This window comes from Pteropus medius, unplaced genomic scaffold (assembly GCF_902729225.1).
Source record: "Pteropus medius unplaced genomic scaffold, Ma_sr-lr_union100, whole genome shotgun sequence".
NCBI lineage: Eukaryota > Metazoa > Chordata > Mammalia > Chiroptera > Pteropodidae > Pteropus > Pteropus medius.
Window position 1 is genome coordinate 10,707,906 of NW_024354911.1, and position 24,249 is coordinate 10,732,154.

Genomic DNA, 24,249 nt, shown 5'->3' on the forward strand with positions numbered 1-24,249 from the left:
AAACATGACCCTATGCAGAGTGATTCTGTCCAAATAAAATTGCTTTATATCATAGTCAAATTTTAACAAATATTTACGATTTTGGATTAGACAGATTTTTTTCAAAGTGAATGCTTTAATGTAGAAGGGCAGCTTTATCTTTATATAAATCATTTACTGAAATCTCCATCTTTGTACTCATAGAGCTAAAGAATAGTAAGCATAGTAGGTCACCAGGAACTACAGAATTAAACATTTGCCAGAGTAATCACCAAAGTAAACCACCATTAAGGCTCCCAGATGACCAAATAAATAATACTGTTCAAAATGGAGAAGGATATGATTTATCTAATCAGGTAAGCTTTTACTGTACACTGTAGAGGGGTGGTGTGTTACTACTGAAAAGGTTCGGGGCCAAATCAGAAATCATGGGTTTTGTTAAGTGTCAGCTTTTCATTAGTTTGGGCATGTAGGTAGATGTCTTGATATTTATTTTCTCAGTGTCTCATTGGAAAAATGCAGGCAAAGTAATAAAATTTTAGTTCTTTGAGTAAAGTTTAAAGTATGTAAAATATAAAAGCACTTGAAAAAATGACAGTGTTAAATCAGTAAAGGAAATATGTAAGATAGTGGATACCCACATGGTGCTTCCAAAGCTCAAGCTCTGATAAATGAGTTTCTGAATGCTTCCACTATGAAATTTGTGGAAGTATAGGTACCGAGAAATTTATATGCTTGATACATACTGTGAAAATGCTTGAGGTCTTGTTTCTAGGTAGTAGTTGTTACAGTAAAAAGTTATCTTTTTGTTTTGAAGGATTCGATTAGAAAAAAGGAATGTAAAAAGTCTTCAAAGAAACTCAAAAATTGTGAAAGAACAACAAATAAAAGGATAATTAAAAGTCAGGAACAAGGTAATATATCGGTTTTATAGTAAGTAGAAAGCTACTATTTGAAAATTTTTAAAATAATAAATGTGATCTTGTAGATTTTCAAATCTAACATGGTAGACCAACTGTTTCAGTAGTTATAAATGTTTGGTTTTGTTTTTTTACAGATGATTTTCATAGTAAAATAATTCATTACTTTAAATAACATTTACTTGCAGGTTTGCCTCCTTTAATCTAAGTACTAAATAATTTTGTTTAAATCACAAAATTATATATCATTTAAAAAATGCTTATAGGAATGTTTTAAGACTGAATCTTTTTATGAAATTAATACCATAATTTAGTTTTGTGTAAGTGTGGATTTTCAGAGTGATTTCATTGAAATCCTGGATACCAGAATTTGTATAGCCTTTTCTCTATGCATTAGCAAATTTAAAATTTCATGTTGAGTTAAATGCATTAGCTCAATAGCATTTTTTTCCATTTTATTTCTTATAAGTGAAAAAAAATGAAAATGGAGAACATTTATAAGTGTGTAAAGAAGTAGAGAGGAAATCAATACTGCTTAGACTATCAAGTTCATATGACTTAGGTCAAAGTAGCCAGAATAAGCTGAGTCCTTATTCAAATTATTTAATGAAATGAATAAAAATAGAATAAAAATGCTTTGCTCAAAATTAGAACCTTCAAAATTTTTTAATTGCCAGTTGAACATTTGAATATATTTTTATGAGGAATTAGAAGAAAACACTTCTCATGATATGAAGATACATGATTCCATTGAAAAGTCTTGTAGAAACTTTCTTGATTACTTTTGATTAGTACCACTCCTTCATGAATTAGCCTTTTTTTTCTCCCCAGCATTCAGTATTACCCACCATTCTTTTATTTTGTCATTCATCTTTAAAATGCTACATAATATATATAGGTTATTGCAGTATTTCACTGTGATGACTGGTGTGAAACTTTAAAATTTATGCCTATTTATAATTACAACTGGATAATTTAAAGTTAGAAATTAAATTAGTTTGGCTTCTGGTTTCTTAAGTTTTAAATTGAAGAATTTCCCTCATTTTGCTTTCTTTAGCGACATGGTATTATAAAGATTTCCAAGCTCTGTTTTGGTGGAAATCCCATGGTACTTCATGGAGTTTTGGGGAATTCAGCAATAGGGTGTCTGTCACCACAGTAAGGGATGAGAATGGGCCCTGTAGATGGAGTTCCATGTTCTCCTACTTCCCTCCTTAATTAGGACAGCTTTTGTTCTATGTGTTACATACCTAGTAAGGGTTTAGCAACCCTAATGGTTTTCCTGTGTCTCCTAAATATTTTAGCTCCAAGGAATTGATTTAACAGATATTTATTTAGCATCTAGTGTATATATGAAAGACTCTGAACTAACTCCAGCCAAAAAAATCTAAAAATTAAGACAAGCATTTTTTTCTGTCTAGTTGAAAGATAAGTGTGTAATTATAATGTAGAGCACATTGTCAAACATGGCATTATTAAAAAGTATTCTGAAAATTTGATAGAGCTTTCATTCAGTTGAGGGAATTAGGACAAAGTTTGTGGGCTAGATAGGTTAGAGGATAGAACTGAAACTGGTAGCGATTTGGTTTGTAAATTAGTGAAGGAAACTTTCCAAGTAGAGTGAATGGCATTACTGAAAGTTGAGAATCAAGAAAATTTAAGAAACAGTGGCCTCATAGATATAGAAAGAATATGGTTCAGATGTGAGTACAGTGAAAGATTAGAACTGTATTTGAAAGCCAGGTATAAGAACTTACATGCACTCTAAGTAGACTATAAGAAGTCATGGACAGGTTGATATAGAAAAAAGTATGTATTTTCAATCAAAGAGGTGGTGATCTGAACAAACTGGTGCTTCAGGAAGATTAATATGACAGTAGTATGTAAAGTGGGGTGGAGAAAAACAGTATATTTTATTTGTGAAAATAGTTTTTCTATACTTTATTTTGTTTATAGCTAATTTGAGATTTTGATGTTTGTTTTGTCTTATGAAATTAAAAGAGAGAACCGAAGAATCGAATGTACCTATTGATATTATCATGAGGGAACCATTTTTCTCAGACAAAGAAAGAAAATATACGGTTTTTAATCAAAAGGAAGTTTATATTGTAGTAACACCACTTAAATCTAAAAACGTGATAGAGCAAAAATGCATGAAGTATAATCTGTCATCTAGTACCATTAAAGCAGTAGCAGATTTTATAATTCCAAAACATCAAAAGGAAAGTGAGTCACACTTAAATGAAACACGTCTGATCAGTAAGCCCACAAAGACTTTTGAAAATGCATTTGAGTGTGGTGTGGGTCATAAAAGTAAAAATAAAGAAGATTGCAGTGAACGAGATTTACTCACTGTCAACCAGAAAATAAAAATATCTAGTCCTAAAAAGGAACAAACAGTCACCTCTGACTTCAAGAAAAATACAAGGTTATCAAAATTGAAGAAAACTGATAATCAAGTAACTACATCATTTCACGAGCATCAGTCCTCATCAGATTTGTCTGACAAGAGTGAAACAGAAAAGGAAATTAGAATAAAAGCTGGGCTTGCTAAGAAAACCACAACAAGAAATACCAAAGAAACAATGGCTCATCAGAGAAAAAGCACAAGGAACACCACAAGGAAAATCTCAGTTATTTCTGAACCTGAAACTGAAGAAAGTGAAAATGAATTTCATATCAAACAAAAGAAAGCTAGATGTTCTGCTAAAAAAAATCCTCAAAAATCTGGTATTAGGAATGAGTTTCCAGTTGATAGAGTGGAATTTGATAAGACGAAGAGGCTTTTACCTGGTTCAGTTCAGGATGAGGAATGGAATGAGAACGAATTACAGAAACTGCATTGGTAAGTAGTTAGATTTGACTCTTGTAATATCTAGAGTGGTCACAAAATAGTTGAAGACTATAATGGACTCCAATAAGAGGTTGATTTAATGACTTCTAATCATTAATATGGAAGATATCTAAAATGGAGAGAAATTAGTTTATACAGAGAATGAAGGGAAAATACAAATAACTTCCAACTAGGTACTTTGTGGCCATCTATACAATCTACATGTGAGGAAGGTAAAAGTGACTTACTTTTCCTTCCCATTTAATATTTCACCTCCCTCTCACCAAAGGTAACTATGTGAGGGGATGGGTGTGTTAATTGAGTCGATTGTGGTGAGCATTACACAATGTTTATAATGAAACAATCATGTGTAGACTTTAAATATATACAATTTTATTTGTCGATTATACCTCAATAAAGCTGGGAAAATAATTCAACACAGACAAATGCTGCTCTCACAGCTTCACATTTTAAGAAATATTTGACAATTAAATATTATAAAACCTTCAAATTGTAGATCATTTAATAGTTTTTTCCGCCTCCATTAATAGAGAAGAAAAGACTCAAAATTAGATGATTTTTCCAAGGTTTCATAGTGTTGCTGATAAATCAGGTATGATAAGAACTTGGTTTGGCTACATAGACGACGAGCAGTTTTAGTAGTTTAGTAGTATTGGAAGCCAGATAATAGTTAAGCAATGAAGAGTGAATGGGAGAGTAAAGACAGCTAAGGTGGACAGCACAAGAAATTTGGCAATGATGGGGACCAGAAAAATGCATAGATAATAGAAGAAAGTATGAGGGTAAGGGAAGATGTATGTTTGGTTGCTTGCTTATTTGTTTGTAAGATGACTCATGACAGAGTATGGTGGTATGTTGACGGAAATGAAAGAAAAGATATGATTGAAGGATAACATAGAAACATACCACATTCAGTGTTTCACTCCCTTGTATACCCCCCAACTGTATAACATTTGGAATTCATTTTCAAATCTACCTTCTTGAAACACTCTTAAGGATCTGTGCCAATATACTCTTCCTTTTTCAGTTGCATAAATGTTCCTTTTTCAGGCATACAAGGTAATGTTCCTTCTTATTCTCCAAAGTACATGGTTTGGCTGCTTTCTTGCTGTATTGTGCTCCTCAGTGATCTTTTCCTCTCATAATTCTAACTTTCTTCTTTGTGTAGGAACTCCCAAATCTAGATCTCTGGTCCTGAATTCTTGTATTTAGATTTGTATATATATTTCCCTTTGCCTGCTGGACATCTCTGTGTAAATCTCGCCTACTTAATATATCAAAAACCAATAACTTAATATATCAAAAACCAAACTTAATTTCTCCTGCCTGTCCACTTTGCCTGACATTCCTGTTTCTGAAAATGAAATTCTTCCAGTCAACTAAGTTTAAACACTTTATTGATTTTTTAAAAAATCTGATTAGTTCCCAAGGAGCTATACATTCTTCCACAGGGTCATTCCGTCTGCACTCGTTCTTGACACTGCTTTTTCAGAGCTTAAATACCTTTTGCCTGAACTATGGAAATAGCCTTGTATTTACTTTATTTTCATCTGTGTAATCTGTTTTTTACATCTCCAGACTAATCTTAATGTATAGTTGTGGTTCTGACAAATCAAAAACCTTCATTGCTGTCTTACTAATCTTCAAACCATATAAAGATTCTCCTGCTTTGCATTGAGAGCACGTAATGTTTTGACCTCAATTATCTTTTCCAACTGTATCCCCCATCATTTCCTTGTAATAAAGGTTCTCAACCTTTGCTGTATATTCAGATCATCTAAGAACTGCAGAGATTCCAGTTCCAAGATGGAGTAAGTACACTCCACTCTGTTGCTTCTGTGAAGCTGTAAAACCTGGACAGAATGCATGGAGTAGCGTTTTGTTGACTCAGGAAAGTAAATAAATAATATAGCAGGTTGGTTGGGGAAGACTGGAATTTTAAGTACCATCAAATTGGCAGCAATTTCCAGTTTGTCCTCTGGTACCCCCCACGCTAAACTCAAGGCTACCTAACACCTGGAAGTGGGCACTGGGGCGTGACAGAGAGCGAAGAAAATCCCTCCACTTCTGGCTTGAGGAATAGGAAAGGGGACTACCGACTCTCAGAAACAGTAGAGGAAATGCCCCAGTTCTCTTTATTTTTTCTCTTATACCGCCGTCCCATTTAATCCTGCAGGGATGAAAATCACAGCAGCACTTGGGACTCATGTGCACCTAAAACTCTGAAAGTAGGGCAAGTAAAGGTCTCAAGAGGGTGGGGCAAATATGTTTTTCTCTTTCTGTCCTCTTTGCTTGGCACTGGAGAAAGGTGCAATTGTAAAGAGTATGCAGCAGAGCTAGGTAACTAAAGCCCCCAGCTTTCTTCCAGAGAAGTAAAAATGTTAACCCTAGGGAAGCAAATATTGCAGAGAGGGAGGAGCTAGCTAAGGACCCCATAAAGTTGTTTATGAACTTAGGGCTCACCTCTGAGTTGCACATGTGAGGATCTGATCCTAAACTTCATTCCTAAGACTGACAACTAAATGAAGAGGTAGACCACTGCTGAGTTGCCAGGCCAGCCACTCAGTGTCCCACACGCAGGATATCCTAATATCACTATAAAGCTTTGACATTGAAACTGCAGCCACAGAAGACTGACTGGAATTTATAGCTCAGGTTACAGTGAGGTTGATTACCTGCTAAAACAAAATTAACATTCTCCATACGACGTCACAAAGACCCAGAGTTTTATAATAAATTTCAGAATGCCTAGGAAATAATCCAAAATTATTCGGCATACAAAGAACCAGGAAAATTTCAATTCTCATGGGAAAAAACACCAGTGTTGAGATATTGGAATTATCTGTCAAGATTCTGAAGCAGGTATATAAAAATGCTCTAGGAACTAAGAGCAAAAATTCTAGGAATAAATGGAAATTTAGAAATCTTAGCAAGAAACATAAAGTTTAAATGGAAATTTTAGAACTGCAAAATAAGATAATCAAAATAAACTCATAGGCTCATAGCAGAATGGAGATGACAGAAAAGAAGCAGTATCAGGAATGAAGGAATAGCAAGAGAAATGTTAACTATATAGGTTAAATATAATAGACTATTCTCTTGAGTTCTTTAAAATGTTTAATGATTGAAAGCAAATGTTATATGATGGAGTTTTCGGTATATGTGATATACTGATTCTAAGTAGACTGTTAAGTATGTACATATCAATCCCAAGAGTGACCAATAAAAAGCTATACAGATATCTTCAAATATACAAATTAAAATAATTAAAATAAACTCAAAAGAAGGCAGAAAAGGAATAATAGGAAATGGAAAAAAAGCAGGAAACACAGAAAATGGTTGACCTAAATCCAAACAATTCCATTAAATGTTAATGGTCTTGTCAAATGAACTTAAAAATTGAGTCTGGAGACTTTGGTAGAAATAAATGAGTGATTTGTTCAAGGATCTTAGAGTTTGCAAACTATAAAAACAGCTAGGAAGAAACTCAGAAGTGTTCCAAAGAAGACAGAAAAGTTAAAAGTTCTTACAAGCAAAAAATATATTGAGAATTATCAGTCCTGCATTCTTAGCCCTAGGATTGGCCTACGACAGTTATCAAATGACAGGCAGTCAGGCTGATGGATGCCAGGTGGTTCAGAAGATGGGCGCCAGGAGGTCTAATCACATCTGGTCTGGATAATAGATGTCAGGTGGTTGTATTTGTGAGTCCTTCAGGGGATAGAGGGTTACCTGGAAGTCCAGATGCACATCCAGGAAGTGATGCAGGACTAGAAAGTTAAAAAGAAGTACCAGACTAGTTAGAACAAGAATGGGGTATTTCCTCATGCCTCATATTCATGATTTTAGCAGCTTGGTTAAAGTGAATCCATTTTATATATTTCCTATCTTCACTCTCTCCTCAGTCTAAATGCACTACTTAAAAGACATTGTCAGAACAAATTTTAAAAGATCCCACCATATGCTATATAAAAAAAAAACCTCCAGATTTGACGTGGGTAAGTTAGAAGGATAGAAAAAGAAAGCTGGCGTAGCTATACTAATACATGTGAAAGGTTTCAGTAAGAAAATTATCAGGGATGAAGTACATTACAAAATGATAAAAGCGTCAATTCATTAGGAAGACATAACGATCCTAAATGTATATACACCTTTCAACAAAACCTCTAAATACATGAATCAAAATCTGACAGAACTAAAAGGAAAAGTTAGCAAATCCACAATTATAGTGGGAGACATCAGTGCTCTTCTCTGTCATTAACAGAACTAGTAGACAAAATTATGAAAGATATAGAACTGAACAACAGTCCTAAATGACATGGAACAGTCCACCCAATAATAGCGGAAAATATTATTTCCATGGTTAGGTGGATCATTCACCAAGATAGAACATGTTTACTAGGTCATAAAACAAATCGTATATTTTAAAATAACTGAAATCATACAAAGGGTGTTCTCAGAGTATAACTGAAAGTACAAATCGAAAGAAAAAACAGGAAGATTTCTAAGTGGTTGACAAATAACAGTTGTAAATAATCAGTGGGTTAAAGAGGAAGTTTCAAGGGAAATTATTCTGAACAAAATAAAAATCAAAATTTGCAATGTAAGCCCAGAAGTTCATAACTTCATAGGGTGTTTTTACTGAGCTCTTCTCTCTTCCTGATTTCCACCATACCTGCTGCATAAATGAATTGTGGTACATTCTTAAAATGAATGGACTACTGAGTAATAAGGGAAGGACTACTGATACTTATAACAATTTGAATGAATTTCAAAGGCATTATGCTGAGTGAAAAAAGCTAGCTTAAAAGATTATATATGATTCCAGATATATGAAATTTTGGAAAAGACAACTAGAAAGCAAACAGATTGAGGATTAGCAATGGTTATAGTGGCGAATGACAACAAGGGTAGCACTTTGGATTTTTCTTGGTGTAATGGAACTGTTCTGTATCCAAAAAAGTTAGCTAACTTAAAATTTACAAAGTGCCTCTACTGCATACTATTAATATTCTTAGGTTTGGGATACACTTTTCTGGTTTTTTCAAAGCTCTGACCTGCAGCCATTCCTTTGATATTTACCATACTATAAATATGAACTATTATTCATTTCTTAACTATGTCATTTCCTCATTTTCATTTCTTTGCCTCATTTTCACCTGTTATATTTTTATCTGTCCTTCAAATTCTAACTCACATCACTTTTTCCCTGTAACTTTTTCTTCATCACCTATTCCTGCCACCCACTCAATTAGATATTATGTCTCTTTCTCAAAAATGCAAAGTATTGCCACTCCAGACCTACTGAATTGAAATCTTTAAGGGTAGAGTTATGTATCTGTTGTTTGCTTATTTGCCTCCATGCATTTTTGCTGTAAGCTCCACAAGTGATTCTTAATTGCAGTCAACTGCTTTGTACTCCTCATCATGCTTATAACCTAGTAGACAGATATTTAACAAATAATCATTGTAATCACTGTAAGAAATTTATGAGAATATCAGAGAAATCTGACTTAGGCAGATACTTAAACTAAGATCTGAAGGATAAATAAGAATTATTTAAGCCCAAAGTTCATGATAAGTGCATTTTAAATAGAATAGTATGTAAAAGTAGAAAGCATATTTAGAAATATTGTGAGAAGGCCAAAATGACTACAATATAGAAAGCAAGGGAAGAACAGTACAGGATGAGACTGGACAGATAGGCAAAGAACAGTTTAAGTCATTAAATATTTTGGTTTTTATGCTAAAGATAAGTGAGTTTTAAGTAAGACTGAAGTGACATGATTAAATTTACCTTTTAAGATTTTCAGGGAGGACATGAGTTAGTTACAGACTAATTATTAAGTACTTTAAGTCTTTTTATTATAACAAGAGTCCTTTTCAGCAGTTCTAGACTTGCAAATTAGCAATATACACAAATATTGGAGCTTGAGCTTCTAATTCCCTTCAATGTTCCACCTTAGAACACTTGTGAAGAGATTAATTGTGCAAAAGCATAGAGCATTCAGTAACAGTATTTAATGCTATAAGTGTCTGTTCTCTTTTTATGCACGGAATGGTATTCTGTAGTCAGCTTGTACCTGTTAACAAGAGCTGATTTCTTAATTTTCAGAAATCTTACAAAATGTTTACCAGTCATTATTAAAATTAAACAACAATTTTAAAACAATACTCTGAATTCATCACTTCCTAATTATTTTAGTACATTTTATTATGTATACCCTTTAGGTACTTTGCATCAATTTTATCTGTATGGTGGAAATTCCATTTAATCGTGTGCCGTGGCACAGTTCTTATTCCTCATATAGTGACATCATGTTGGTAGCTTGAACTTAGCCACATCAGGGGTATTTACAATTGTGGAAATTGGAATACATTGCAAAAAAGGACTTTTTAACCCCAGAAAGCTAGTTGTTAAAAATTTACCAGCATGACATTGCACAGGTTAAATTGGTGAGTTATATAGATCTTTTCTGGCTAAACTATCAACCTTACCACAATATATAAAATCTATTGGGGGGGGAGGGGCAGTGCAGTAATATGTGTACCAGGTCCTAAATAATCATTTACAAATGAACTTTTAGGATGTAACTCATTTGTTAGAATTAGAGAACTACCTTATATTGACTTTTTTTCTACTTCAATTTTTCATTTCCCTCAAGTATTGTATCTCAAATACTGTGTTCTGTAAAGTATAATGAAAGCAAGCATAACACTTTTTAATAAGTTTATAACCTATAATATTTAGGAACTAAGAGCTCTTCTTCCAACATACTTAGCATCAGTAATACTTGAGCAACAGTGTAGAAACATTAGTCGTGCTGGAGTCCCCCAAAAGATGAAATCATAGATTAGTTGGACTTAGGAGAAAATGTTTTAAGATTGGGGGTGATTTTTCAGGTTTATTTAATAGATTACATAACACACTAGTATGCATCTACTAGATAAAAATTATTTTGGTAAAATTCAGCACAGTAAATTTAGTTGATTTGGTGGTATGCATTCGGGAGGTTATTTTTATTGATTTAAATTTCTTATTCTTTAACTGGTTTTGGTTTTCCATAGTGCTTTTGCATCTGTTCCTAAGCACAAACCTGGTTTCTGGTCAGATGTAGCTATGGCTGTAGGTTCTCGGTCTGCTGAAGAATGCCAAAGGAAATACTTGGAAGATCCCCGAAGAAAAGGATCCCAAAAACATGTCACTAAGAAAAAGCCAGTCAGTCTCAAAGGCCAAAATGGTAACCTTTGCAGTACATAGTTTTTTCCTAGTTCTCCATATCAATTTCTCTTCACTTACTAAATGTATTTTATATTTATCCCTGTGTCTTCTTATAGATGTTTTCTTAAAGTTTTAAAGCTCCAAAGATCATGTTTACTTTTTAAGTCTTATCTAGATAGTTACTTCCATCAATATTAGCCTTAGCAGCCTTATGCTTTGAGTTTATTCTAGGATTTCAATGTCTGGATGGATTAATGTTGGGTCTAATTTAATTTGAGGCCACCTGGGTAAAGTCCCTAGTAATTTATAAGAAAACTCAGAATAAATTTAGTTTTCTTGGTTCCCAGGAGTACATACTTCTGCCCAAGGTTTATGCCAGAGAAGTCCTATACTAAGCTTTAGGGAGTATTCAGTATCTGAATCCTAATTCATTGAGGTTTATATTTTAGCAAAATCAATAATGAAGTAGGCATTCAGTAAGAAGTGTGGGAGGTAGCCTTTCTCACAAGGTAAAGACCATTTCAACCTTGCCTAATTTTATGTAGTTTCTTCATGAGTATCTTGAGGGCTAATCATATTGCACAGATCCCAGTGTAGAAAAAAATCATTTGTTATATAGGAAACTTTAATAAAGGCTGAGTTTACATAATATGAATATACAATTTAGATTTTGCAGAGTTTTTTAATTTTATAGGACAGTTACTATAAATGTCAAATTCTCACCAAAATGTTTTGCTGACTCTTAAGACAAGAGATGTGATGCTGACAAGAAGCAAACTATTAAGATAACTGCCAAAGTGGGAACTCTTAAAAGGAAGCGGCAGATGAGGGATTTTCTGGAGCAGTTGCCAAAAGATGACCATGATGATTTTTTCAGTACAACACCTTTGCAGAATCGAAGAGTACTGGTAAGACTCTTAAATGCATGAAATCGTTTTCTTTATATTGAATTTTATCTTTCATTTTTACATATGGTTAGTGTTCATAATATTTAGGCCAAAGATTGATAGTCTCCACAGATATGACCAGAGTACAGTATAGGAAGCAGTCTGCCAGTACTTGCCAATCTCCTCTTCACTGGGGTTCAGAGGTAATATCTGTGGAACCAAATAGAAAACCCAGAAATAGACCAAATGTATATATTTGAAATTTCATAAACAATGAGGTAAACTTTTTTAAAAAGTGATAAGATTATCTACTGTATAGGAAATTCGGGGTAGGAATAGGTGACAGCACAAGACTGACATTTGAATATCTAAAAGAATTTTTATATTATGAAAAACCACATTAACTAAAAATTTCAGTGATTGGGATAAAATATTTACAACAAATAAGCCAATAATATTTATGATATGAAGAACTCATTCAAATGTTACTTGAATAATGTGCAAGATCACAGAAAAAGAGGGCAAGAAAAAATTCAAAGACTGAATGAACACTTGGGAAAACTGGTCATTTTAGCTAGTGATCAAAGGAAAACAAAGTAAATTATATATAAGTGAACCTTCAAAGTTATGGAATCTTTTTAAAAAATAAGTTAAAATATTCACTAACAAAAAGCAGTGGATACATAATTGAATCATATCTTCTGGATAGCATTATGGCAATATATGTCCGCTGTAAAGATGAATCCTACTCATGGGAGATTATCCTAAGAAACTGAAAAGAAGCCAGAAATCTTCACACAGGTATTCATTGCAGATTTATCTTTACATCAAAAAACTGGAATCAATCTACATACCCTTTAAGGATGTTCTTCATAAACATGGTGAAATATAGTACAACTATTAAGTGCAAATTCGAGACTGTTTCTAGAATCTAAATTAAATATTAAGAATATTAAGATTAAAGTAATATAAAGATAGGTGAATAGACAATTGGACTAAGTGTAAAGTTGAGTTTTAGTGAGCTAGACTTAGTAATTTTTTCATTTACAAATTTCTTAAAATTGTTAAATCACTTCCAATTTGAAAGGCTACACAGTGCTTTAATAATTTAGTAACATCATTATGTGGGCTCCTTTTTTGCCTATACAGGTTGTAAAGGGAGGTATTTTAAGGGAGCCAGCTGAGGCTCTTATTATGTTCTCTGCCCAATAACCAGTCCTTTAGGGGTTGTACTCTTTATATTATTCCACCGTCATTTCAGGTTTAATATATGTTTTGGCCTAACTGCAATAGTAGCAACATTTTAAAAGCAAAGATAATAAAATAAAAAAAGGCAGTGAAGTAGTTCATTTTCTGTGGCATAAGTCCACTTTCTCTAAGGTTTTAATATAAAGGTAAGTAAAATCTTAAGGGTTAAATCATTTATTGGAAATAAATACACACAAAAATTTAATACTGCTTGAGTTCCTATTAAGTATAATAGTAAATGAATTATAGTTTTGTTCTGTTTACACAGAGGTTAGTAAACTATGGCCCATGCTCCAAATCTAGCATACCATCTTTTTTTGTAAGCAAAATTTTAATGGAACACAGATGTGCCCATTGTTTACATGTTGGCTGTGGCTGCTTCTCTGCTACAGCAGCAGAGTTAAATAATTGGGACAAAGACTGTAATGGACCACAAAGCCTAAAATATTTACTCTCTGACTCTTTACATAAAACTTTTGCTGCCCCCTGGTCTACACAACTTTTTGAACCAGATGTCATTGTTTCCATTTTACACAATAGAAACGAAGTTTTATAGAGGACATGGCTCTATTCTCTACCTACTAATATTTTTCATTATCTGAGAAAATTATAAGGTAGAAAAAACTTATCCCACAAAGAACATTTTGTGATGAGAAATTTTATTTTTAGGGGTGCCTACTGATAATAAATGTTTGCTTTCTAGTTGCCGAGTTTCCATTACAATCAAGAGGATGATATTCTGCCAAATATGGACAGAAATCCAACAACTCCATCATCAGTTATCTTTCCTTTGGCAAAAACTCCTCAGTGTCAGCATGTCAGTCCTGGAATGCTAGCCTCTATAGATAGGTAAATATTTACACATGATACTGTAATTCTCTGTATCGGCATTTAACATTTCATAAGTTGAAGAGAGTAGATGTCAATAATGAGTCATCATTATTAAAAAGTCAAGAAAGAATAGTTCCTAGAAGTCAAGAATGGACAGTTTTGGCAAGTAAGGTTGTTATTCAATAGTGTTGAGACACAGCTCACACTTTGTATGAGGATAAATTCCAAATGGATCAAAGTTTTGCCTGTAAAAAATTTTAAAACATACCTAAAGAAACCTTGGACAATTATTTCGTAATCCTAGATTAGTGGTCTTTCTAACTATGATGCAAAACACCCAGAAGCCACTAAGAAAAAGAATGAGTCAACTATATAAAGTTTCATCTGATATACCAACCAGCCATAAATAACCAGAAGACTAAGAACAAGGAAGTAAGTGTTAAATAACAAGTGAAATAACAAGTGCAGAGAAAAAGGAACCCTCATACACTGCTGGTGGGAATATAAATTGGTAGAGCCGCTATGGAAAACAGCTCCTCAAAAAATTAAGAATAGAGCTAATCATATGACCCAGCAATTCTTCTGGGTACCTACTCAAAAAATTTGAAAACATGTATTTGTAAAGATATATGCACCCCTATGTTCATTGCGGCATTATTCCTAGTGGCCAGGACATGGAAACAACCTAAGTGTTTTTGATGGATGATTGGATAAAGATGTGGTACATATATACAGTGGAATATTAGTCAGCCGTAAGATGAAATACTGCCATTTAAGACAACATGGGTCTTAAGAGTATCATGCTGAGCGAAATAAGTCAGGTAGAAAAGGAGAACAATCAGGATTTCACTCATATGTGGGACATAAAAATAAATGAACCCCCCCCTCCACAGAAACATTGACACAGACAACAGTATGGTGGTTACAAGAGGGGAAGTGGTGTGGGAGGAGATTGAAAAGGGTAAAGAGGGTCAAATATATGGTGATGGGATGAGAATAAACATTGGGTGATGAGCACACAATACTACATACAGATGATGTATTACAATAGCATACACTCAAAACTTATATAATCTTATTAACTGTTACCCCAGTAAATTAAAAAGACAAATGACAATGTGAGAAAAGACCATGTGGAACTCATCATAAGAAAAAGGCTAATTTTCCTGATATAGCACTCCTAGAAATTAGGAATGCCATTTGCATGCATTGTTCGTGAGAAGGTAAATTAGTTCAATCTCTGCAGGCAGCATTTTGTCAGTGTCTATCAAAATTATAAATATACATGCTCTTAGACCTAGCATTCCTACTTCTGGATTTGTGAATGTTCAGCTTACTCATTGCTATAACAGCAAAAGACTGGAAACAGCTCAAATGTCCATCACTAGGGAGTAATCAAATAACTTTTGGTACATTATGTAGTTATAGAAATTAATGAAGAAATTCTTTATGTGCTATTATGGTAAAATGCCCATGATATATTAAGTGAAAAAAGACACAGTGAATTATGTTACCATTTGAGTAAACTGGGGTGATATATGTGTGCATGTGTATATGTATATACTTGTATGTGTAGATATATGCATATATCATAATTGCTTTATTTAAGTAGCTCTGAGAGGATACATAGAAACTGGGAACACTGAAGATCCTAGGGAAAGGAACTAAGATATCTTGAGAGACTTTGAATTTTGAAGTAAGTGAATATAAGAACTATTTGAAATATAAATAAAAACAGGAGTGGTCAACAGTAAAATATCACAGAGAAAAGATGGAAAGTGAGAAGGCCTAAAAATAGGCTATTCCATTTGGCACTTAAGCCGGTCAATAGCAGATCTAGTAAGAACAATTTCCGTGGGCTGTGAGAGGCAGAATCCTGATAGCGACTCAGAAAAAAGTATTCAGTACTCATGAAGCTTGGTGAATTTTAATTTGCATTTATTTGACAAAACCAACTTTTTCTTAGCAATCTACAAATTATTTTTTATTTAGTATTTAGTGCAGGTGAAAGAGTATTGAGAGTATAATTTTGGACAAAGTTTTTGGTAAGCATTTTGGTCAAATCATCAAAAGCTTTAAAATATTCCTTTGGCCCTTGAATTTTATTAGTCAATTCTAAGGAAATAACTAGAAATAAAAGGCTTGTGAGCTGAATTGAAGACTCAAGACAGCTGGAAATTATAAATTGAGGGGTTTTCATCACCAAGCGTATCCTTAAAGTGATCAATTTTAAGATTCAATCTTGACAGGGAAGTAGGTGACTGGGAGAAAGGATTGTAAGTTGTGACAAAAGGGAAGCAGTCCCAGGGATAAGTGTTGGTGAGTTTTAGAAAAGAGGCAGCAAGGTGAGATTGGAAAGAGCACAAATGGGTTAATGAACAATAAGCAAAACCATAATTTCCTAGAATATACTTATTTGGTGTTTCTGTTTCCTTTAAATACTTGAAGCTTTTTGTCTGTCTCCCTAGGTACACCATTGTCATTTAAAAACTGGAAAAGAAAGCACATTTTTAAAATACTGAAACATCTTAATTTCGTCAATTGCTGTTCAACCTGTGGATAAAAGTATGGTAGTTAATGCTGACTTGAAATTATTTTGTATTCAAACAGGGATGATTGTGATAAATATGTTTTTCATATGCAAAAAAACCATAAAAGTAAAGGTGGCGTTGTCTGGGGGATTATCAAGAAAAAAACAGTAAGTATGTTTATTCTTCACACCAGATTTATTCAGGGTATACTGGACAACAATAAATTATGAGAGTTATAAATTATGTCACAGTCCTTACTCTCAAGGTACTTACAGCCTAATACAAGTAAATAATAATATGGGGCCATGAGTGAGGTAAGTATGTAAGTGCTGTAGGATTACAGATGGCAGTTGACAGACTAAAGCATTTGAAGAAAGTGAGAATGGTAAAAAATTTTCATTCAAAAAGTCAGATAGGGTGGGAAAAATACTTATAGTTCAGGGAAGGACATTTCAGGTAAGACACAAAAGCGTATCTGTTCAGTGATTGGGGAATAATTCAGATTAATTGAGTTATTGTAATAGAATAAGAAATCATCAAATCCCATGCAGCTTCACAATGATTTCAAATGTTCAGATTCAGCTACTTAATTTCATATATATATATTTAAAATGTAATTACACAAAACAACTTTAACTTTGATATCTCCTTTGATAAAAGATTCTAGGAGAATCCTTTATCTTCTTGAATTTTGGATAACTTATAACCAGATAAAAGTACAAGTATTCTGGAAAAGCTGATTCACCTCAGATGTCCTCAAAGTAAATAGCTAATTTTACAGAATGGTAATTTGTGGGGGTAGTGGAATGGGGGACTACCTTATTCCCTGAAGATATATTCCTTCTGACCAGATTATGGTCATCTCTTCCTTGCCTATGAAATATTTATATTACACACTAGCTACAGTATAATCCCTCTCAGGATTATATAATCATATCCAATCTTTATGGGCTTCATGTGTCCACAGCAAATGGTAGCTACCTCTGGGGACTTTGATTTAAATTCAGCCTGGAGACTAAATTCTTCAAAAGATATCTCTACTCCATAATTGAAGATGAAGGCAAACTTCCTCTGTTTCTTAGATTCCTTTTGTCCAGTCCCACATTCCTGATGAAAATAAAATTTTGGTTTGTAGCAAAGGACCAGAAATCATCTTAATATAATAAGAAGTCTTCTATTCCTCTTTTTGCCAGTAAGAAGCTGGGTTGCCTTGACAAGCGTTTCTCAAACTTCAGTTTGCATGAAAGTCACCTAGAGAATCTTCTTAAACCTTAGATTCTGACCCAGTAGATTTGAGATTCTGCCTTTCTAACAGCCTCCAGGTGATGCCCCTGCTGCTGATCCATGGGACCATACTGAGAAGTAGCAAGACCTTAATCTCCTGTTCTCTCTGCAAAATAAGGAAAAGTTCATATGAATATAAGGGCCTTTTCTTTTAAGAACTTTTATTTCTCTATATTTCTGACATCACCTTAACTACTTATTGACCTTTGTTTTTCTTAATAGATTATAATTTGAGCCTTTCCACCAAACTATAGTATCTTTGTGACTTAGCCCAATTTTTTTTTAATTTTTACATTTTATTTTTTAATTAATTTTATTTTTTTAATTAAGTTTATTGCGGTAACATTGGTTACACAATCACATAATTTTCAGATGTGCATTATCATTTGACATCAGTATATTCTACTGTTCACCAAAGTCCAGTTTCCTTCAGCTACCATATATTTGATCGCCTTTACCTACTCTCCCCTCACCCCCCTATATTTGTCCCCCTTTACCTTTCTACTCCTTTACCTACTTTACCTTCCCCCACCCCACTAGTAATCACTACTCTATAGTCCTCTGGTAACTACTAGTCTATAGTCCATGTCCATGAGTCTCTGTCCTGCTCATTTGTTGCTTTTAGGTTTATATCCCACATATAAGTGATATCATGTGATTTTCAACTTTTTCTGCCTGGCCTATTTCGCTTATCATGATTATCTCGAGTTCCATCCATGTTGTCGCAAATGGCAGTATTTCATCTCTTCTTATGGCTGAGTAACATTCCATTGTATATATGTACCACAGCTTCTTTAGCCAGTCATCTATTGTAGGACACTTCGGTTGCTTCCATGTCCTGGCCGCTGTGAATAATGCTGCTATGAACATTGGTGTACAAATATCTTTACAGATAGGGGTTTTCAAGCTTTGGGGTAAATACCCAGTAGAGGGATTTCTGGATCATATGGTAGATCAATTCTTAGTTTTTTGGGGAACCTCCATACTGTTTTCAATAGTGGCTAAACCAATTTGCAGTCTCACCCGCAGTATATGAGGATTCCTATTTCTCCATATCCTCTCCAACATTTGTTATTGCTTGTCCTGTTGATTATAGCCATTCTAATAGGTATAAGATGGTATCTCATTGTGGTTTTGATTTGCATTTCCCTAATAGCTAGCAATGTTGAACATCTTTTCATATATTTGTTGGCCATTTGTATGTCTTCTGGGGAGAAAAGTGTCTATTAGGTCCTCTGCCCATTTTTTGATTGGATCATTTGTTTTGTTGTTGTTAATGCGTCGTGTGAGTTCTTTGTATATTTTGGATATTAGGCCCTTATTGGAGATGTTGCTTGCAAATATGCTTTCCCATTCAGATGGTTGTCCTCTTTACCTTGTTGACCTGGTTTTTTTTGCTGAGCAGCAGCTTTTTACTTTGATGTAGTCCCATTCATTTATTTTTGCTTTTACTTCCCTTGCCTTTGAGGTCAAATTCATAAAATCCTCTTTAAGTGCAAGGTCCTTGAGTTTAGTTCCTATGTTTTCTTCTATGCATTTTATTGTTTCAGGTCTTATATTCAGGTCCTTAATCCATTTTGAGTTAATTTTGGTGTGTGGTGATAGAAAGCAGTCTGTTTTCATTCTTTTGCAGGTAGCTTTCCAGTGTTCCCAGCACCATTTGTTGAAGAGGCTTTCTTTTCTCCATTGTATGTTTTTGGCTTTTTTGTTGAAAATTATTTGCCCATGTAAATATGGGTTTGCTTCTGGATTTTCGATTCTGTTCCCCTGGTACATGTGGCTGTTTTCCTGCCAATACCATGCTGTTTTGATTACTATTGCTTTGTAGTATAATTTGAAGTCAAGCAGAGTGATGTCTCCAGCCTCATTCTTTTGTCTCAGGATGGCTTTGGCAATTTGGGGTCTTTGGTGCTTCCATACAAATCTGATGATTTTTGTTCTATTTCTTTAAAAAATGCCGATGGGCTTTTGATGGGGATTGCATTAAATCTGTATAATGCTTTAGGTAATATGGCCATTTTAATTGTGTTGATTCTTCCAATCCAAGAACATGGAATATCTTTCCATTTCTTTGTATCTTCTTCGATTTCTTTTAATAGGGTTTTGTAGTTTTCATTATATAGGTCCTTCACATGTTTCATTAAATTTATACCTAGGTATTTTATTCTTTTCGTTGCAATTGCAAAAGGAATTATTTTTTCAACTTCTTTTTCTGATACTTTAGTATTAGAGTATAGGAATGCTACGTATTTTGAACGTTGATTCTGTATCCAGATACTTTACTGTATTTGCTTATTGTTTCTAGTAGTGTTCTTGTAGAGTTTTTAGGGTTTTCTATATAGAAAATCATGTCATCCACAAATAGTGACAGTTTGACTTCTTCGTTTCCTATTTGGATGCCTTTTATATCTTTCTCTTATCTCATTGCACTCGCTAGGACCTCCAATGTTATATTGAATAAGAGCGGCGATAGTGGACAGTGGACAGCCTTGCCTTGTTCCTGATCTTAGAAGGTTTTTAGTTTTTCACCATCAAGTATAATGTTGGCTGAGGGTTTGTCATAGATGACCTTTATTATGTTAAGGTACTTTCCTTCTATACCAATTTTGTGAAGTGTTTTGATCATAAATGGATGCTGTATCTTATCGAAGGCTTTTTCTGCATCTGTTGATATGATCATATGATTCTTATTTTTTAATTTATGTGGCGTATCACATTAATCGATTTGTGTATGTTGAACCATCCTTGTGCCTCTGGGATGAAGCCCACTTGATCATGGTGTGTAATCTTTTTAATATGTTGCTGTATTCGGTTCACTAGTATCTCATTCGGGATTTTTGCATATGTGTTCATGAGAGATATTGCTGTGTAGTTTTCTTTTTTTCTGTTATGCTTACCAGGTTTTGGTATCAGTAATATAGACCTCATAGAATGAGTTGGGAAGTATTGCTTCCTCTTCAATTTTTTGGAAGAGTTTGAGGAGAATAGGTATTAAATCTTCTTTGAATGTTAGGTAGAGTTCACTGGTGAAGCCATCTGGTTATGGACTTTTACTTTTTGGTAGGTTTTTGATGATTGTTTCAATTTCGATACTGTGATCAGTCTATTTTGATTTTCCATTTCTTCTTGATTCACTCTAGGAAGGTTGTAAGTACTGGTCTATTCTAAGTTATTAAATTTAGTGTTATATACTTTTTTATAGTATTCTTGTATGATCCTTTGTTTTCTGCGATATGCCGTAATTTCCCCTCTTTCATCCCTAATTTTGTGTCCTTTCTATTTTTTCTTTAGTGAGTCTAACCAGGGGTTTGCCAGTTTTATTAACCTTCTCAAAGAACCAGCTCTTTGTTGCATTTATTTTTTCTCTTGTTCTTTTGTTTTCAGTTTCATTTATTTCTGCTCTAATTTTGATGATTTCTTTCCTTCTGCTGACTTTAGGCTTCATCTGTTCTTCTTTTTCTAGTTTTTTAAGATGAAGTGTTAGGTTATTTATTTGGGCTCATTCTTATTTTTGGAGGTAGGCTGTAATGATATGACCACTTTTGCCATGTCCCAAAAGTTTTGACATGTTGTACTATCATTATCATTCATTTCTATGTATCTCTTGATCTCTGTTTTTATTTCTTCTCTGACCCAAGTATTCTTCAGTACTATGTTGTTTAATTTTCATGTATTTGTGGTTCTTCCTGCTTTCTTTTTGCAGTAGATCTCTAGTTTCAAAGCATTACAGTCAGAGAATATAGTTGGTATGATTTCAACCCTCTTATATTTGTTGAGTCTATTTCTGTGTCCCAGTTTGTGGTAGATTCTTGAGAATGTTCCAGGTGCACTAGAGAAGAATGTCTAAGCAGCTGTTTTGGGATGAAAGGCTCTGTAAATGTCAATTATGCCCAGTAGGTCTAATGTGTCATTTAAGGATGTGATTTCCTTATTGAATTTCTGTTTGGATGATCTGTCCAAATACAACAGTGGGGTATTTAGGTCTCCTACTACGATAGTGTTTTGGTTTGTTTCACTCTTTAGTTCTGTTAGTAATTCCTTTATATATTTCGGGGCTCCCTGATTAGGAGCATAGATATTAATAAGTGTTATGTCTTCTTGGTGCATGATTCCTTTTATCATTATGAAGTGTCCCTCAGTATCTTTCTTTACCTTTTTAATTATGAAGTCTGTTTCATCTGATATTAGTACTGCTACTCCCGCTCTTCTCTGAATGCCATTTGCTTAAAATACCATTTTTCATGCTTTCACTTTGAGTCTGTATTTGTCTTTGGAACTGAGATGTGTCTCTTGGAGGCAGCATATGGTTGGATTTTGTTTTTTGATCCATTCTGCAACTCTGTGCTTTTTAATCAGTGAGTTCAGTCCCTTTACATTTAGGGTGATTATTGAAATATGAGGTCTTATAGCCATTTTATCTTGCTTTCTGGTAGCTCAGTGTTTCCATTGCTTCTTTGTCCATGTGTTTCTGTTTTATTTATTTTGGTTGGCTTTTGTGGGTTTTGCCCCTGGTTCTCTTGTTTTATGTTATATATTTCAGTTCTGAATCTTTGGTGTGTGGTTACCATTACGAATATGTAAAGGATAGTTATATATATATATACAGTCGTCTGTTTTCTTCTGCGCGTGCCTTATCTCCATTCCCCTTTGCAAATTCGGATCTTCGAATCCTCCCGTTTTCAGACATCGTTGTCTCAGTTTGTCCTTATGTATGCTGAACATTCATTCCTATCTTGTTATAACAATTCACTTATTATTTAAGCAATAATGCCCTGCTCTTAATAAGGGTTGCACTCCTCTGCTTCTATTTGGCCAATAGTCACTTTACTCCTAATTATGTATTTTTGTTGTTGTTGTGATTTTGTTTTAGGTGAGCTGACCCCTTTCAGTTTTTCCTGTAGAGCGGGCCTTGTAGTGAAGAATTCCCTCAATTTTTGTATGTCTGGAAAAGTCTTGATTTCTCCTTCATATCTAAAGGAGAGCTTAGCTGGATACATAATTCTAGGCTGGTAGTTCCTTTCGCTTAATAAATATTTGGTTCCATTCCTTTCTGGATTGTGAGGTTGGTGCTGAGAAGTCTGAGGATAATCTAATGGGTTTTCCTTTATATGTTACCGTTTTCTTCTCCCTGGCTGCCTTGATTTTTGATAACTTTAATACAGTGTGTCTTGGTGAAGGCCTTTGTGGGTTAAGATAATTGGGTGTTTCTGTTGACGTCTTAAATTCCAAGCTCCAGCTCATTCCTTAGATTTGGGAAATTCTCGTCAACTATTTGTCTGAAAATGCTTTCTAGTCCCTGCTCCTTTATCTCACCTTCAGTAATGCCCATTATTTTTATGTTTCCTCTCCTGATGGTATCAGCTAGTTCTTGTATTTCTCTTTCATTATTTTTCATCCTTCGGTTTCTCTTCCTTCTGATTTATTTCTAGATTTCTGTCTTCAATATCATTGATCCTTTACTCCATTTGGTCGACTCTATTTTCTAGGCTTGCTATTTCATTTTTCAACTCTTGCAGTGTTTTTTCATCTCTAGAATATCTATTCTGTTCTTCTTGAGGGTTTCAATCTCCTTGTTCTGCTCTAGTTTTTTTTTTTTTTTAAATTCCTGAAATTGTTGATATGATTTGTTTTGGTTCTCATTGAGTTTTTTCAGAAGTACCATCCTGAAGTCTCTGTCATTTAAGTTGCATATTTCTATGTCTGTAAGCTTATTTTCTGGAGATTTTTCTCTTTCTTTCTGAGATGCCTTGTCACCTTTGTTGTTCATGGTGTTTAATGGACAATTTCTCTACCTGTAGCCCAATTTTTTATAGTAATATTCTGTAGCCCATGTGAGGATAAGAGAAAAAGATTTAAAAGATTTAATGTTAAAAGTTCTAATTTCAATGTCTGATCTATACTAGCTTTATGAGAAAGCAAGCTTCTTGAGCTTTATAATCTCATTCATGTATGGTCTGACGTGGGGATCATGATACTAGTTTATCTCACCAACTGATTTTGAGAGCTAAAACATGTAATTGGGTTTTGACTCACTTCATAGGGGAAAAAAAAAACATTTACATTACAATCTGTAAACACAAGTTTGTATCTCAAAACTTTCAAAAATCGTTAGTTACCCTTAGCATCGTGAGTATACGCTGTCATATTTCTGTTTTCATTTTTTAAAGATAATCGGTTATGGCCAGTCGTTTAAAAAGCACTTATGTATGTAAGCATACATTATACACTGAAAGCTTACAATATAAATTACCATTTTAGCCAAAATTTTAAAGTACAGAGAATTTAAATTTTGCTAGTGTAATGTAATAGAATAGTAGTAGATTTTGACAGTTTTCAGAGGCCCATAGACTTTCATTCTTAGCTGCTGTTGCATTAGTTTGTAATGTTTTCTTATAGTCATGTTTGCCAGCAGTGGGAAACAACATTGAAGAAGTCATGGTTGTTCTTGCCTCCAGAAAAATTCAGCTTAAAAAAGAATTAGACATTTCACATA

General features: G+C 33.9%; 2 protein-coding genes across 11 annotated transcripts in view; one reads left to right on the forward strand and one right to left on the reverse strand.

Moving 5' to 3' along the window:
* Nucleotides 1–24,249, forward strand: part of MIS18BP1 (MIS18 binding protein 1) — a 46,407-nt gene that overhangs the window by 20,820 nt on the left and 1,338 nt on the right. For 6 of the 9 annotated variants that reach the window (XM_039856468.1, XM_039856466.1, XM_039856465.1 and 3 more), the window contains 7 exons: nt 184–335; nt 797–893; nt 2,901–3,744; nt 10,822–10,994; nt 11,723–11,883; nt 13,814–13,959; nt 16,552–16,639. In XM_039856468.1, coding sequence (XP_039712402.1) covers nt 184–335; nt 797–893; nt 2,901–3,744; nt 10,822–10,994; nt 11,723–11,883; nt 13,814–13,959; nt 16,552–16,639 — 1,661 coding nt within the window. Of the gene's footprint in view, nt 1–183; nt 336–796; nt 894–2,900; nt 3,745–10,821; nt 10,995–11,722; nt 11,884–13,813; nt 13,960–16,409; nt 16,640–24,249 lie in introns of those variants that run through there. The other 3 variants (XM_039856470.1, XM_039856471.1, XM_039856469.1) reach the window with 3 other exon arrangements.
* Nucleotides 6,853–24,249, reverse strand: part of FANCM (FA complementation group M) — a 66,492-nt gene continuing 49,095 nt past the window's right edge. Inside the window, exon 25 of one of the 2 annotated variants that reach the window (XM_039856460.1) lies at nt 6,853–7,523. The gene's annotated coding sequence lies outside the window, so the exon portion shown is untranslated. Of the gene's footprint in view, nt 7,524–16,644; nt 17,863–24,249 lie in introns of those variants that run through there. The other variant, XM_039856459.1, reaches the window with a different exon arrangement.